Raw genomic sequence first — 17,050 nt, forward strand, 5'->3', positions numbered from 1 at the left:
TGTCATTTTCAAATTTCAAACCTCAGTTGTCAAATGAACAGTGAGAAGATCGGATGTGCTGTCTGTTTTGAAATATCGCGTAAATAATATTATTAACGAATAAATTAATCAAATAAAAAATGTCAGTTGAATTAGAATATGACTATGACGCCGCAGTTGCTTCTTTGGATATATTTTCACAAGCGGATTTCGATCATATAAAGGATTGGACACAAAAATTAGACAAATCAAAATACGTGCCAAAGGATCTTTCAGATAAACAATTGCTTTTATTTTATAACGCTTGTTATGGAGATGTGGAGAAAATAAAGACTTGCATAGAAAAATATTACAATATCAGAAAAAATACCCCGGAAATATTTGACAACAGAATTATAAATTCCGAGGAACTAAAGCCTTCAGTAGAGGCGCTGTAAGTACACTTAATATTATTTTACAACACTATTTATTAATAATAGTATTTAATAATAAAATACTAGCTCAAGATCATAATGATTAATAAGATTATATATTTTCCACATTCATCAAGTATATATAAATAAAACATTTATAGACTAAGCCAGTCATTTATTTATATTAAAACTAAAAAAATATAGTTTCTAGCTAAATAGGTGTTTGTTTGTGAAAAGCTTTTAAATTTAAGTAATACCTTTTGTTATTTTATGTTTTATTTTGCATTTAACACCCTCAGTAAAATACTTCAAGTAATATAAACCAATCCTTACATTGCGAATGCACCACTGCCCTAGGGAACTAAGGTGTATTGCGTCCCTTTGGCCTGTAGTTCCATTGGTTCATTTACCTTTGAAACCAGAACATTAAAATTCTAAATATTGCTGACTGTTAGTGTAATTTAAAATTTTACTAATACATATAATAATAATATGAAATATAGTAATTCATATTAAATATACACATATAATTATATACTTAAAGTATGGAAAAAACATACACAAGCAATATCTACTTTTAATTGTGACTAATGTACAGTCTACCAAGAAACTTGAATTCTTAGTCTTGGTTTGTTCATTGGAAATATTGTGGTTTTAATATTCATTAATGTTAATTGTTCAAATGGATTCACAGAAATTGAAATATATAAATGACATAAATATCCAAGTCTACTTTATATTATAAGCTCATTAATATTCATCAGCAGTAGATAATTGTTCCCTTTAGTTCATTTTAGTAACAAAAACGAATCGTGATATTTTTCAATAACTAGTTGTCATGGGATCTTGCTTGTTTTAAGGAGGTGTGTTATGATGTGTTAGGCAAAAAATAGCCTATGTCCTTTCTTCCAGTTCAAGTTTGCTTTACAAAAAATTTCATCAAATTTGTTCATTGATTGGTTTAGTCATGAAAGAGCAACACACAAACAGGCAGATAGAGTTTTTTATATATATACATTCACATTTATACCATTAGTATAGATGGTAAGACCCATTTGTAAAATGTGTGAATTATAACTGATACCTGCAGGTTAATACTATATATATGAACCACTTCATTTCCATTTACTTTTTTTGTACTTTATTATATTGTTAGTAAACTTGCATCCATCAAACTGCGGTGCAGTGTGCGGGAAAAACTCTATATCTTCTCCTCAAAGGAAGAGGAGGCTGCATGCCAGTGGTAGATTAAAGGAGTTTTTATATACATTTGTGTCAGGGCCACTTTCTCTTCTTTTTCAAATTGTAGTTGTATTTAATTATCTTCTTCTATTTTTAAAATAAGTTATGACTTAGCAATATCCAGCCGGTATGGCGGACACAGAGTTCTACTAACATTGTCCTATAATAAGTTTAATTTTTTTTAAACAACTTATATCTAAAACCAAGTTCATGAGGTTGGTATTCAATCTATTTAAAAAATTTAAAAGCTTTATAACAAATTAGGTACCTAAGTCACAAGTACATAATTACAAATATATATTTTAGCTTTAACTTCAATTAGTAGATTTTTTTTCTTAACTCAATTTATACTTGATAAAGGTACAAATTATTACAAATTATATATATAATTTACAAATCCCAATAAGAAAAAGCGTGTATTAGACTAATTGGACCCGTGTTAAGTTATTTTAATTGTTGTTTTTTTTTATCCTGTAGTCACCTTCGGCCAGTTTTTTTAAAGAACAAAATAAATCCAGTTAAACGCGTCTCAGTCATGACTAACTGAACTGAATATTGTCTTTATCTGATAATAAATTTCAATCAAGCCCGTGTGGGTAGGTACCACCCACTCATCAGTTATTCTACCGCCAAACAACAGTACTCAGTATTGTTGTGTTCCGGTCTGAAGGGTGAGTGAGCCAGTGTAACTACAGGCACAAGGGACATAACATCTTAGTTAAAATAAAATAAAAAAAAAAAAAACATACAATACATCGAAGGCTGGTTGATGTATTGTCTCGAACTCCTTAATTATTACGTTTACATTAAAAAATAGCCCATAATGATTACAAAAATGAGCACATTTCTCTTTTAAATAAGATAAAGTTACATATTTTTGTTAAGTTTATATATATTGATAAATATTCGCATCCAAATTGTTGAAATAGCTGTTTAATTGCACGGATAGCCCTTTCATTGAACAACGCCATTCAACCACACATCTAAATGTCGATTAGCCGATTGGGTGAACTCAGCGTTCATCAACATACAGGGTTATTGGTAATTCGACGTATATCCGTTAGGAGGTGATAGGGGTGATTATTTGCAACAATTTTAACCCCCATATGCATAATCCAAAAGTGAACCATTTTTGAGTAATCACGTTTCTTAGCTTTTTTCAAAATTTGTCAAAAATGCAACTTCAAAAATTTATTTAAAAAAAAGTATCTAATAAAATCATTTTTTTCCTTTTCTTTAATAAAAATGCACCTCCTAACGGATATACGTCGAATTAAATAACCCAGTATATCTTAAAATTGTTTTTAAAGCACCCGTATAATTTGTCTCTTTGCAGAAATACCTCTTTATGGGTTAAGAATAGGAACACCAGAATCGTAGCGTGCCTTGACGGGGCCCCGTATAAAAAATAGTTTGCGGCTCTTAGTAAAGGTTTCACACAAAAATTATATGAATATTTATTCGTCATAAATATCTATCTGTCTGTCTAACGTGCGTTTGGGGCCCTCGTAGTCCGGGGGCCCCGTATAATTGATACGGCAAATACGGCAGTAGCTACGCCCCTTAGGAACACATTTTGTACCCTAGGTATTTGAATTATACATATTTATTTAGCGTAGATATTAGTCTTCACAGACGATAAGCAGAATAAATTGAACTTGAAAATTCGGCGTTTAAGCAATCGTCATTGCCTTGATCCCCGGTACGTATGCTCGTAAATCAGTTCATTTCAAAACATAGTGATATTGTAATTGTAACAGATAATGTTAATGAATCTTAATTTTATAATTATGTTTATTTCGGTAACATTTATGTATGTGTGACAAGGACGCAGCACTATTCAATAGCTGCCTCTTTGTCTAGTGGCTTATTAAAATTACGGTTTTACATACGATTTTTTTCTTTTAAGATATTATCAGTACCAGGATCCTTTACGTTACTATTTACTTTATACAATACTATAATAATACAACATAGATATAACCTTAAGAAAAGAGTCGTATAATTCTGGCGACCTTATCGCTACATAGCGATTGCTTCCAGGCAACCAACGGTGTAGGATAGGATATTTCATAGATTATGCGGAGTGTGTATGTGTGCAGAGCCGGATTTAAAGATCTGGAGGCCCCCGGGCCACAAAGCAGTGGGGGCCCTAGACAAACAGAAGCGTGAACAACCTAATAATTATATTATAATGAATTAATTACTTGTTTTATTTCAATCAGTAAGCTATGATTTATTTACTTGTATCGGTAACTTTTAAAATATTAAATAATAACATTATTATAATTTGACTATATCTCGGTATTTGTTAACTTGCTGAAAAGTGTGGCCCCCACTAATGTGGAGGCCCAAGGGCAGTTGCCCCGGTTGCCCTCCCCTAAATACGGCCCTGTGTGTGTAGGAGGGGGCTCTGTAATAATAAGTAAAATAACATGAATAAGAGGATATCTATCATAAAATTTCGGTTCATGTACTTAACTAATCGTTTTTGTTTATCAGTAATCGTACTGTTCCTAATGAGCCGTCTAAGTCGTTCCTATAGTTCACATATAGAAAGGAAAATTGCGAAACGTTCATGAGGTATGCCTTCGCTTTGCTCGTTATATCTCGTCGATATTTTTTTCTATGATTAAGCAAAACGAATCGTGTCTCGAATTTTATAACGGAAAGTTAATTAACACGCAACGCTACGAGGTTATAATTTTTTTTTTGAAACAACAGTGTAGCTACAGGCACAAGGGACATAACATCTTAGTCCCCAAGGTTGGTGGCACATTGACGATGTAACGAATAGTTAATATTTCTCACAGCGTCATTGTCTATGGGTGATGGTGACCACTTACCATCAGGTGGCCCATATGCTCGTCCGCCAACCTATACCAAAAAAAAGTCTAAGATTCTAGAAGAGTTAAATAATTCTTAGTAAAATGTTAGCTGTGCCCGCGAATTCGCGCGTTTGTTTTTAACAAACAAGTTATTAATCAGTTCAAAGTTTTCACTATAAATTATTAATTTTGTATTAAGCAGCTTTTGTGATATTGAATCGCTGGTGGAAGGCACCCCGCGGAGTAGTAGCACGCGCCAGGGTTGCGTACGGTACTGGACAGTATTATAATTTTATATACAGTATATCACCTCCTAACGGATATACGTCGAGTTACCAATAACCCTGTAGAGTTCTAAAATAAAAGTAAGTAAAGCCTACAACAACAACAACAGCTGTTCAGTAAATTCCCACTGCTGGGCTAAAGGCCTCCTCTCCCTTTGAGGAGAAGGTTTTGGAACATATTCCACCACGCTGTTCCAATGCGGGTTGGTGGAATACACATGTGGCAGAATTTCTATGAAATTTGTCACATGCAGGTTTCCTCACGATGTTTTCCTTCACCGCTGAGAACGAGATGAATTATTAAGAAAAATTAAGCACAATAATCAGCGGTGCTTGCCTGGGTTTGAACCCGCAATCATCGGTTAAGATGCGCGCGTTCTTACCACTGGGCCATCTCGACTCCTAAGTAAAGCTTAAGTTACTCCTTATTCATCTGCCACGGAAAGTCGCGTCAAAATCGATTCATCCGTTCCACATATTAGCCGGAACAAACAAAAATGTTATATATCTATACATATGCATTTAGTAAAAAGCGGTTGTTTTAATATTAAAATCAGTCTCAATTTTTATTATATGTATAGATTATTATCTCTTACATTTATCTTGAATTTAAACATTTAATTACTTACACACTTTGCTTTATGAAAACTATAAAACACTTTTATAACTGTTTGTTATTTAAAAATTTAGTAACGATCTCACTTATAAAGTTATTTTTGTCTCTTTCTTTAATTAATGATTGATGTTTGAACGTAGAAGACAGGACTTTTAACTTAATACCTACTTATAGCTGGTTAGATCGTTGAAATTTAAATTACTTATGCTAACAATAGAGGTCAGTAGAGAAATAAATGTGTTATATGACAGGTATTAAAAGTATATAAAAAAAAATAAAAGAATATAATTGGTATTTAATCTCTGGTATTATATAACGTACATATAATTTCACATACGACCTTTTACTTATAAGTGATGTTTTATTGTGCATGGGATGATTTACTGAAGACATTCCGTATTAATTTTTAAACTAGCGTAATAACTTAGTTATAACCTGAAACTGTATTTTTGGCTACATAAAGGTAAGGTAACCATTTTCCATAGATATAAGAACTGAAAGAAATGACCATTCTGTATATCAAGTACGCTTGAGAACTAAAATGCTCTAAAAAAGTCCCTCTGGACCTTAGTCTCTTATCCTTTTAAGGAGAAGAACATGACAATTTAACGTAACGGGTCCGCCTTCGAACCCACATTAATTGGTTAAGATGCGCGCGTTCTAACCACTGGTCCAAGTTTCAAATATTTCATTGCACCTTATAAATTGTTAAGTATTTCTTGGAGATGAATAAAATAGTATCAGATAAGTGCTCGCTCATATTTTTGCTATCGTTCTGTAATCTCTGATTGAAAATAAGATAAATCTATCATCAAGATTAAGGACTTTAGCGTACACAAAAATTTTCAAGTGGATTCAAATCTTAGGCTTGGTTCGCGAATCCAAAATGACTCAGATCGGGATGACTATTTTGAAGATTATTTTATATATTTAACCTGAGTTGTTTATTTAACATTTCTAATCATTAAATTGCGTATTGCATGACGTACTAACACATCCAACAAAAAGGTATGGGATCATACAAAAACGTAATTAAATTCGCAATCGGTTTATAAATGACGGTAATCTGAAGTAACGACTAACAAAATCTCAGATGTTCACATCCTTATTTTTTTAAGTCAGTAAAAAATTGCCTTGCAAGAGGTTTTAAATTAGGTAATAAAGGAAGGCTTGTTTGAGCATTAACTTAGAAATTTATACGTAGTAGTTAAGTTAGCGGATTACTTACCTAGAGTTTATACTTCGGGAAGTATAAAACTGGGTCGAGCTCGTTTGGAGAATACCGAACTTCTAAGTTCTCTGATGCATAAACAAATTTTAAACGATTCCGTTGATTTTTATTGCTCTTTATTATGTACCTACCAAACCTGCGGCATTATCCGCTCGAAATTTATAAAAACTTCAACAACAACAGCCTGTAAATTTCCCACTGCTGGGCCAAAGCCTCACGCTATGAGGAGTAGGTGTGGAACATATTCCACCACGCAGTTCCAATGAGGGTTGATGGAATACACGTGGTAGAATTTCTATGAAATTGGACACATGCAGGTTTCCTCACGATGCTTTCCTTCACCGACGAGCACGTGCAATCATAAACACAAATTAAGCTCATGAATATTCAGTAGTGCTTGCCTGGGTTTGAACCCGCAATCGTCGGTTAAGATGCACGCGTTCTAGCCACTGGGCTATCTCGGCATTTTTATAAAATTTCGCTTATAGCATATGAACAGTCACCCCCACTTTATCATACTTGGCAGATGGGCTTTGTGCAAGCCCTTCCGGTTATAGTAAAGTAAGTAGTAGTAGTTTCATCTAAATCGGTTCAGCGGTTCAAGTTTAGAATATAGATCCATTTTTATATTACGGAGTAATTATTTTTTACTGTTTTATGTTAAATTATTTTAATTATTATCCATCGTCATTTCCTAGTAGGTAAACTATGATTTACCAAGAATTTGAAACGATATAATTTAATTATATATTAATTATTTCATTTAAAAACATCCGTTACACGTATGTATAATATAATATATTATAAACGTGAAAGTATGTAGCTCTGTCTGACTGTTGCTCTTTCACGACCAAACCGCTGAACCGAATTTGATGAAATTTGGTATGAAGCAAACTTGAAAGAAAGAGAGGACAGAGGGTCCTTTTTTGCGTAACACATGAAAATCAACACCTTAAAACGCGAGTAAAGTCGCGGGCTACTACTAGTATATATATATTTTATTTATATTGCATGTCTATGTCGTGTCGTGTTTCTGTCATATTGTGTGTGTAGTGATTAGAACGCGTGCATCTTAACCGATGATTGCGGATTCAAACCCAGACAAGCACCATTGATTCATGTGCTTAATTTGTCTTTATAATTCATCCCGTGCTCGGCGGTAAAGGAAAACATCGTGAGGAAACCTGCATGTGTCTAATTTCATCGAAATTCTGCCACATGTGCATTCCACCAAACCGCATTGGAACAGCGTGATGGAATATGTTCCCAACCTTCTCCTCAAAGGGAGAGGAGACCTTTAGCCCAGCAGTGGGAATTTACAGGCTGTTGTTGTTGTCGTTGTTAAGGTCTTAGGTTAGACTATAGTAGTAGTAGAATATAATATAATATAGTATAGTAGTAGTAGTAGAATCTAGTATCGAAATGATTACATTGTATCAGCAGTCTCATATTGTGATTTTTCAATAGTTTCTTGTTTTACTAAATTTGTCCCTTTTTGAAGACCATTTCTGTGTTTCCAGCAAAATTATTTTATCAGACTCAGTATTTTTCTACGTTTGACCCCATTTCTGTTGTTTTAACGCGAATTGTAAATTGTCAACAATTTCGTTATCTAGCCAAAAGGTTAACAATAAATAAATGAATTGTAATAAGAATATAAATAGCGATTACAAATCGTGTTTAGTGACATTTATTGTGTTTCCGTCCTCTTCCAATCTGAAGATATAAATGTTTGTTTTATCTAGATACTGATCGGTCTGGTCATCACATCCCATTTAAAAAGTCGATGGGTTTTTCTGACCAGAAGGTTTCAGCAACTTCCCGAGTCTGGAACTTGGCTGTTTGACTGGTGGTTCCAAAAATACAAAATATTTTGGGTTTGTCGACCATTCGTACTATGAGGGATTTATGAGTGCATGGTGCATAATTGTGCATTATCTCATCGCATCGGTTGTAGCTAAATCAGTGTAGAGAATATCACCAAGACTGAACATATACCTACTCTGACAGAAATATTATTTTTAAAGGTAAACGATAAGGTTCTCAATGCAACCTTCACGCTGTATCGGTCAACTATTAGTTTAGTTCGTAATGTAATTTTAAGATGAATGTGTCCGTGACCTTCGCTTTGATTACGTGGAATATTTTATAACATATACTAATCAATGCAGGTAATAATATTTGATTAATGTGGATACAAACTCAACTCGTTTATTGGGAACAAGAGTTTTATTAATGGCGATATTTTTTATCATCTTAAGTAATCTAGCATTAAAACATTAGAATGAATTCTAGAACCGGTCGGCATTTATGTAAGGCGATTTTTAATCGGCGTATACTATGCATCAGTGCCTTTAAAATAAAGGTAACATAAACTATTCATATTGTAATACATTAAGCTCTTTTGGTTTTAGATATGTTTACAAAACGTAATTATCTTAACCTTCCTTATGAAACGGTTTTTGAGATTGCCATGTTCAAACAGACAGGTATAAACGGCAGGTAATGTTTTATAATAGGTATGTAGTGATGCTACTTGCAGAAAACTTCGATTTAAAAACATGATAAATACATAAAGTAATAGATGTTCAGAGCGTATGGTATCTATGAGACTGTTATGTGCAGAAAAATATAATGATTAATTAATATATAGACTTTATATGCAAACATAAATCTCATGCTGAGTCTTCGTGAAATAAATATTACTTAAATATAAAAAATAGACCTAAGTGCATCAAGACAACAATATGTCATAGACCTAAATCTTAACCAACAATTAAAGCTTGAAACCCAGGCATATATAATTAAATTCCATGTGTTTTTATTTGTAATCATTTCATGAGCGATTTTTATCCCAAAACCTGCATGCGTCGGATGAAAATTTTCTACATATATTAAGTGCATGAAACAGTTATAGAGTTATATGCTTTAAATAAATAATCTTCTAGAACGGAGAGACAGTCTTAGTCCACTTGTGGGACGTATTATTTCAATTAAACAAACATTAAAATATATTTCACCTGCATGAAATCAGGTTAAATTTCTAGCTACATTATAGAAAATTATCTGATCGAATAATTATTAATCGCATTCCGCGGCCTTCAACAGATTATACATGTTAAGTTTGCTCCTGACCTTTGCTTCGTATCTCAGCAAGCCCTTGAATGTAAAATAGGTTCTCTAATATCACTTTGAGATTCGAGTATCAAGTTTAGTAGTTTAAGCGAACGATCATTAATTTTGATAAGCACTAAGAATGAAAGAAAAAGAGATATATAGATGGATGGAAGCATTTGATACCAGGGGTAAGGAACTAATGGCCAGTTTGGACATAGCGAAGGCTTTCGATCGCATTTGGCACAAAGTTACGTAGAGACCTCGTAGAAAACTTCGTCGTGCCTTGTAAAGAACTAATACTGAGATTGCTGTTACAGAATTCTCAAAGATCTCGAAAATAAATATGAACTAATTACCAAAGATTTTGATGTTTATAACTGGTATCTAAAGTTTTAGAGTCGTGTAAGAATCTTAGTGTGACCAAATATATCTTGTCAGGTAGTTCTGTTTCGTGTTTATCTAACCAGGTTTTCATTCCAATTACCTTCATCTGGTATTTTTCATATTCCAAGTACATTTTGAGGTTCTTCATTACTCTTGGCACCAGTTTTTTGTCTTTCCAGTAATTTTTGGGGTTGTATCCCCTTAATATTCAGATAACAAACTTAAGTTAACCCACTGCTTGTCTATATTAAATAGATCGAATAGACTTCAAAATTAAAAAGTTATTGAAAAATTGTTATTTACAAACATATAATTATCATGTAAATAACTTTTAAATACCTAACACTTTGTATAATTTTGTATAACATCTCGTTCAGGTGTCATTATGCCGATGTGATCCACTTCAAACGTATGCTAACCAAAATTTCTAATTATTCAACGTTTTTTTAGTTTTGACCAAGACTCATATTAGGTACCTATTTCACAACTCTGAAACTGCATTGAAGAACCACAAAATTAAATTAAATTTGGAATTACAAGGACCTCGAAGTATCTTTAAATGCGGGCTTATACACCAGGACCCCATAATCAGTTTTATGGATAACTTATTACTTTGCGTACCTTACTAGTTTCCAAAGTTATTTCATGCTAAAACTGTACGTACTCCTGTATGTATTTCCCATTATTTAAGGAAAATTGTTCCACTAAAACTATTCGAGGTAGAATAAGAATTGTCAACTAAGTGCTAATATCCTTCCTTTGCTTAGTTTTTCCACCTAATTTGATTCATTATATTTCGTACACCTTGCATTTTCATTTCAGAGTATATCTTTTGAGAGACACCTTTGTATTTTTAAGTATAATCCAATTTGCAAAATGGTAACAACATACCGTGTACGAATAATTTGGTCGATTAAAATCAGACAACACTATTTATCGTCCAACCGATATTGCGTGTGGTTTCAGTTCCTGTTTTTTTATACAATATACTATGTAAAGTAATAATATGTAACATAAATATTCAATCGTATTGGTAATTACATGTCGGCTTTTCAAGTGCGATACCAAACATGATTACATATCGACGAATAAATTCAATAAGTTTTAATTGAAACTTGGCCAGTATCGTATCACGTCACGGTAGCATGCGTAAGCGATCCCGTGGCGCCCGCCGAAAGACGGAGATGGTACCGCTGGTTTTTTAGTGGGTAAACCCGGCGGACCTGGGCGCACTGGCGTCCAGGGAACCGGAGAGTCACACCCCACTCCCCCACTTTCCATCACGTGGAGAAAATGCGTAACGCGTTCTTTCAGCGAGAAAAAAAAGTATCGTATCATGTATCAGTAGTTCTAATTGTCAGTTTCATATTAATTATTCTATTACTCTTACGAATCCGTTACGAATAATTTAGTTTTTATGAAAAATGGAAACGTCAGCAATCTTTTCTACAACCATATTAGCAGGAAATGAACGTTTTGTATGAATTCTCTTAATTGGACCAAACCTGCCAGGGAGTAGGGTTGGGATTGTTTGTCTAGACAAAGTTTTTCAACAGTAAAATTGTCAAAAGTATTTCAAACTTCGTTTCTTATAAATTATTCAATTCATTGCGCCAGTTGTCAAACACTTGATGAATTTAATACGTCAGTACCAACGTATTGGTCTGGCATTAACGAAATCGAAAGTTGCTATGCTGTCTAACCATACATGCTATTTCATCTGTTAGAATTTGTTGGAAGTATTCGTGTATCGGTAACTAGCGCCTCGCCCCGGCTTCGCACGGGTGCAATTCTGATACTCAATATACAACAGAATTTTTGTTTGAATTTTTGTTTGTCCATGTATCATATACAAAAACCCTTCTTCCGAATCACTCTATCTATTAACAAAACCGTTGTGAAATTTTAAAGATCTAAGCATACATAGAGACTATGCACTATGCAATGATTAAAGGAGTAATTTCAACGGCCATCCGTTTCAGATGAGACATCGAAATTTTATCATAGATTTTGGAGCAAATGTTTGTTTGTTACAGAGAGTTTGCCGTGCTGCCAGAGAAGTCAGTTGAAGGTTACGACCTGATCTACCACCGGTTGCACTACACCGAGCCTTCCAAGTATCACTTCGAACCTGGCTGCAAACTCCTCTTTATGACAGTTGGTAAGACGACCTTTGATATAATAGGTTTCTCTTTTTATTCAATAAAGATTGGCAGACTGGCAAATGATCCCTTACCTCTCCAAAACGCCACTAACTAACTAAATTGTTATTTCCATGATGTCTGTAATAGGCTATTTGACAATGCGAAAAATAAAGTGTCAATTATTGTAATCAGTGTATATTAAGTTTAAAAATGGTTATTTACTAACGAAAGTTGAAGATAATACTTAGTTTATTCAAAAATCCATAAATAAAATTGCATTTTTTCAAACGTTTGTTACGTGAAACAAAACGCTCCTGATTGGCTGGGCTTATGATGAAGTCACTTGCTTGTTAACCTTGTTTTTCTACTATATGTACCACAGATTAAAGTACAGGAAAGTGACGTCACCTGACCCTATTGCAGCGCCATATTGTCCAAGTGGCGTTTTCGCGCGCTATTTAAATATAGAATTTTTGATATGATATTTTTCGGCAAATATGATTTTAAAAACCAGTCAAATAGCCTATTGCGCTTATTCAAAATAAATCTATTCTAATATTATGTATATTTGTGAAAGTAACTCTCTCTTCACGCTTAAATCGCTAAACCGATTTAGCTGATGATGAAATTTGGTACTGAGATAGTTTGATATCCCGGAAAGGACAAGGGCTATTGTTCAGTGCGCCTTTTGAGGGTTTTATAGGTACATATTAAATATTTCTTACGTGACCAATCCACCAACAACCAACCTTTTGGAACCAACTTTAGGAACTAATATGTTATGTATGACTATATTTACATTGGCTCGCTCACCCCTCGAACCGGAACACAATAATACTAACTGTTGCTGTTTATCCGTAAAATATTTAATATAAAAAATTAATAAGTGGGTGGTACCATACCAGATGGGCCAAGTTCAATGAATGGCTATTAATTTCACTCATTCAATAAATTCAACTCAGGTTGAATAATCCTTGAACGGTAGCAAGTCGAGTCGATTACATACATATTATGTACATACATACATTCATACATTCATAGGTTAATGTAAGTTTTTCTAAAAGTAGGTATATTAAATAAAACTTCTTTAAGTACAAAGATAATTGATCCATAAATCGATCGTAAAATTTTATTGTATGACGCAAAATTATTTATATGTATGCAAACGTTTGCATATGATGTGTTTGCATGTGTACACACATTTGTACGGCAATGTATTTTCGCGGCGTACAAATGACTTAAGTAAAGAATAGCTTGGAAATAAACCTAACGAAACCTGTTCGACGAACTAGTGTCATAAACTACTTTAAAAAGAATAAAATTATAATTTTAGACTAAGTTAAGTTCAATGACCTATAGAAGAGAATAATCTAAATTATACATAAGGATGATATACCTATTTAAATAAAGGAATTAAAATAAGAGATAGCTTTGTCTGAGTATATATTTTTGACGACGTAACGTATTATATGTCTGTATCGTTGGTTCAGTAGCTAATTTATAAGGTTGCAGAACCCTAATACTTGAAACTCAAACCCCAGGTATTGTCAATAGACAACTATGCGGTTATTCTGTCAATAAATACTCAGCTGTAAACCAGTCTTAGGAAGTTGGCAATATTTACCTGAACACTTTTCGATCGTGTTAGAAAAGGTTCCTTAGACTGGTGTCGAAGTGTGAAGGTGTGAAGCTATTCGTCGCTACAGATTCTCGCGTCAGTTCAACCCGACGAAGCAAGTGCATGTAAATCGACGTGTCAAATTAACGAATATATTAGGTCATCCGATATTACAAGTTGTTACGTTTGTGTAAAGATTATATTCGCATAAGAAATAAATTTTGATAATTTGGGATAGCTTACTTAATTCGGATTTGATCGGTTTTACGAATTCTGCGGATGCTACATCTAAGTTGTGTCGTAATTATTCTTAAACAAATATCTTCGTAATTAGTGAGTACGTCAAATGCGTATTCTCTGCTGCGTCCGCATCCTACACATTAGTAAACATATAATATAGCAGTGTCGGCCATAGGTACAAATTTGACTATAAAAAATCACTCCGAATACATTTTATTGGTTATCGTGATTCAAACGCGAATTCATTTAAATGAAAAATGTTGGATGTTACTGAATCAAATTGTGAACAATATTGAATGAAATTTAACAAAGATGTAAGAAAGAGTAAAGTTTTTCCCATAACATCCCTCTCCTCTCCTCTAAGGCTTATGAAATAAGGAAGTGGAATACTATATATATGATTGTTTCTAATATTATAAAAAATAAATATTGGACAACATCACACTCTAATCCAATGTAAGTAGCTAAAGCACTTGTGTTGCGGAAAATCAGAAGTAACGAAGGTACCACAAACACAAAAACAAAAGATTACAAAGAAAATTATTGAACATCTACATAGAATCGGTCGGAAGTCGAACCCGGGACCTCGGAGTTGCATACCCATGAGAACCATATAGGTCGTGAATATTATGTACCTATAAATTCGTTTTAGTACGAGTTTCTAGATGACGCCGTTTTGTCAGCGCATCAATAAACTTGTTTTTCTTAAAGGTTCAAATGCTAATACGACTCAAAGATATTAATTATTCAGTCATCTCAATAATCAAGAAACTAGTAATTTAATAAAAACATAGCTCGTATCACGTTTTACCTCTTTATAACGATTATTTTTTATGATATATAGCTAAATATTCAAAAAACTAAAGTTTTTTTTTCAAGGCTCTACGATCCGAAATAAGCACAAGGCAGACGGCTTTTGTGAATGTTGCTGACCGTTAACATTTTTACTCGATTAGGTCCACACGATCGATTAATGCGCTTAATTTGCTAATTATATGATAAAAACTGTGATCGTCGTAAAATAAACGTACTATAAAATTAAGCAGTAAATAGCAATACAAATCTCAGCGCTCTAAGTAATATTAAGCAATCCTTGCATCGCCCGCCTTGGGAACTAAGATGTCTCGTGTGCCTGTTAGTTATATAGGCTCACTGATCCTTACACTACAGTACTGAGTGTTGCTATGAAGCGCTGTAATAAGAGATACGAGGTGGTTATTAGGAGGTGGTGGTACTAAGCATTGATAATGGTGATGAACGCATAAATTACAATATCGTTCTATGCGAATGAGTTTTCGTATTTATAAGGAATGATGATTAAATAATTATAAACAAAATGTTGCGCACAGCAAGTCGCGTTATCAAATCGTCAGGTGTTAGGTATAAAAAGTCTATAAGTATAATTATGGCTGTAGGTTAAAAAAGTCTATATCGTTCCTTGGGTTTCAAGCTTGCTTGATACCAAATTTCATAAAATCCGGTTCAGTTGTATAACCGTTAAATCGTTACAGACAGACTACTAGTAAGTAGCATTACGATTATTTGTCTATAGGTAGTTAACAATTACAACTTTTTTGGTAATTACTACCAACAAAAGACTTATATCCTCTTAAACTTGAGTGATAAATTTTATAACTAAGATAAAGACTCAAGTCACTTGTTGTGAATGCTGGTGTTGACGTAACACATCAATCAGTAAGAAACCATTGAAAATCGGTATTGTGGTCGCTTCGTAACGTTTTGTCCGATTGCCCGTTATCTTTGTGGATTCCGGTTTATCTTGTTATTATTATGATCCTTCATGGAACTTAAGTTTATTAATAGTTTTGTTGCTCCTGAGGTTCGACAACTATATAAAGCTGTCATTTTTCTGTCAAATAAACCCAAGTGACTTTGAATTTAGAAGTATTCTACGTAACATTGGCGAAATAATCGGTGCCCTGTCGGCACAACTAAAAGCCATTAAACCAAGAATTGAATTGAATTGAATATGGAACTCGAATTTTCTCACTCCTGTGCCTCTGAGATCAAGCTGATGCTTCGTTTGAACTAATTTCGGTAGTGGTAGATTTTACGGAGTAGAGGAAAAGCGCGTTACGCGTTTCCCCCTCTTGGAAGGAGGGAGGGGGGATTCGTCGATGTCCAGGGCGCCGAATGCCCCCGAGTCAACGGAATACCCACTAAAAAACCAGCGGTACCATCTCCGTCTTTTCAGGATCGCTTTCGCATGCTACCGTGACAAAAGAAAATACCCTAACAGATCCAGCCAAAGCAACTCCATTTAAGTGTAAAGCAATCCACTTGTGTGAATTATAATTTGATTATAACGGTATATAATTGTACATATAATTATTGCAAATCACACGTCTTCAATTACGTTTGAATTGTTTCGATGTGCCAACAGCAGACAATGGCTTTTGTGACAATCGTTCTTGTACATTTGTATTGCAACACATTGTATCTAATTTAATTAATATGTCTGCAATAATTAAATAACATCTATATTAATTTCGTGCTAGTCTGCGACAGACCCGAAACAATTCTGCTCACATTTATAGATCGTTAAAAAATAATAATGATTTTAGTCGATAAAATAAATCGATATACAAAATTCGAATAATCGAGATATTTCGATAAATTCAATGACATGACAGTTCAATGGATGACCATGCTTGACGTTTACGGGTGCGTTCAGAAATGGTGCTTAGAACATTTGTTTAGTTTTATTTATTTTAACCGAGAGAGAAAAATATTCATGTATGTGTATATTTTACTGTATTTATAAGAAACAAATTCGTTGCTTTTACTGTGTGATCTAAAGACTTTGTATTTGATTTTCATAATCATATGCGAAATATAAGCGACGTCAAGGTCGTTTGACGTCATCTCTCAAGTACGGTCAACATAAACTTAGAAAAAATGTTTAATGAGCTTGTTTTATAATTTTTTTGTCT

General features: G+C 33.6%; 1 protein-coding gene across 3 annotated transcripts in view; it reads left to right on the forward strand.

Moving 5' to 3' along the window:
* Window positions 1-17,050, forward strand: part of LOC124533285 (alpha-tocopherol transfer protein-like) — a 50,335-nt gene continuing 33,285 nt past the window's right edge. For 2 of the 3 annotated variants that reach the window (XM_047108495.1, XM_047108496.1), the window contains exons 1-2: window positions 1-412; window positions 12,131-12,255. In XM_047108495.1, the coding sequence (XP_046964451.1) occupies window positions 120-412; window positions 12,131-12,255 (418 nt within the window). In that variant the 5' untranslated portion in view covers window positions 1-119. The remainder of the gene's footprint in view (window positions 413-12,130; window positions 12,256-17,050) is intronic. The other variant, XM_047108497.1, reaches the window with a different exon arrangement.

The sequence above is a fragment of the Vanessa cardui genome, chromosome 10, assembly GCF_905220365.1.
Source record: "Vanessa cardui chromosome 10, ilVanCard2.1, whole genome shotgun sequence".
Taxonomy (NCBI): Eukaryota; Metazoa; Arthropoda; class Insecta; order Lepidoptera; family Nymphalidae; genus Vanessa; species Vanessa cardui.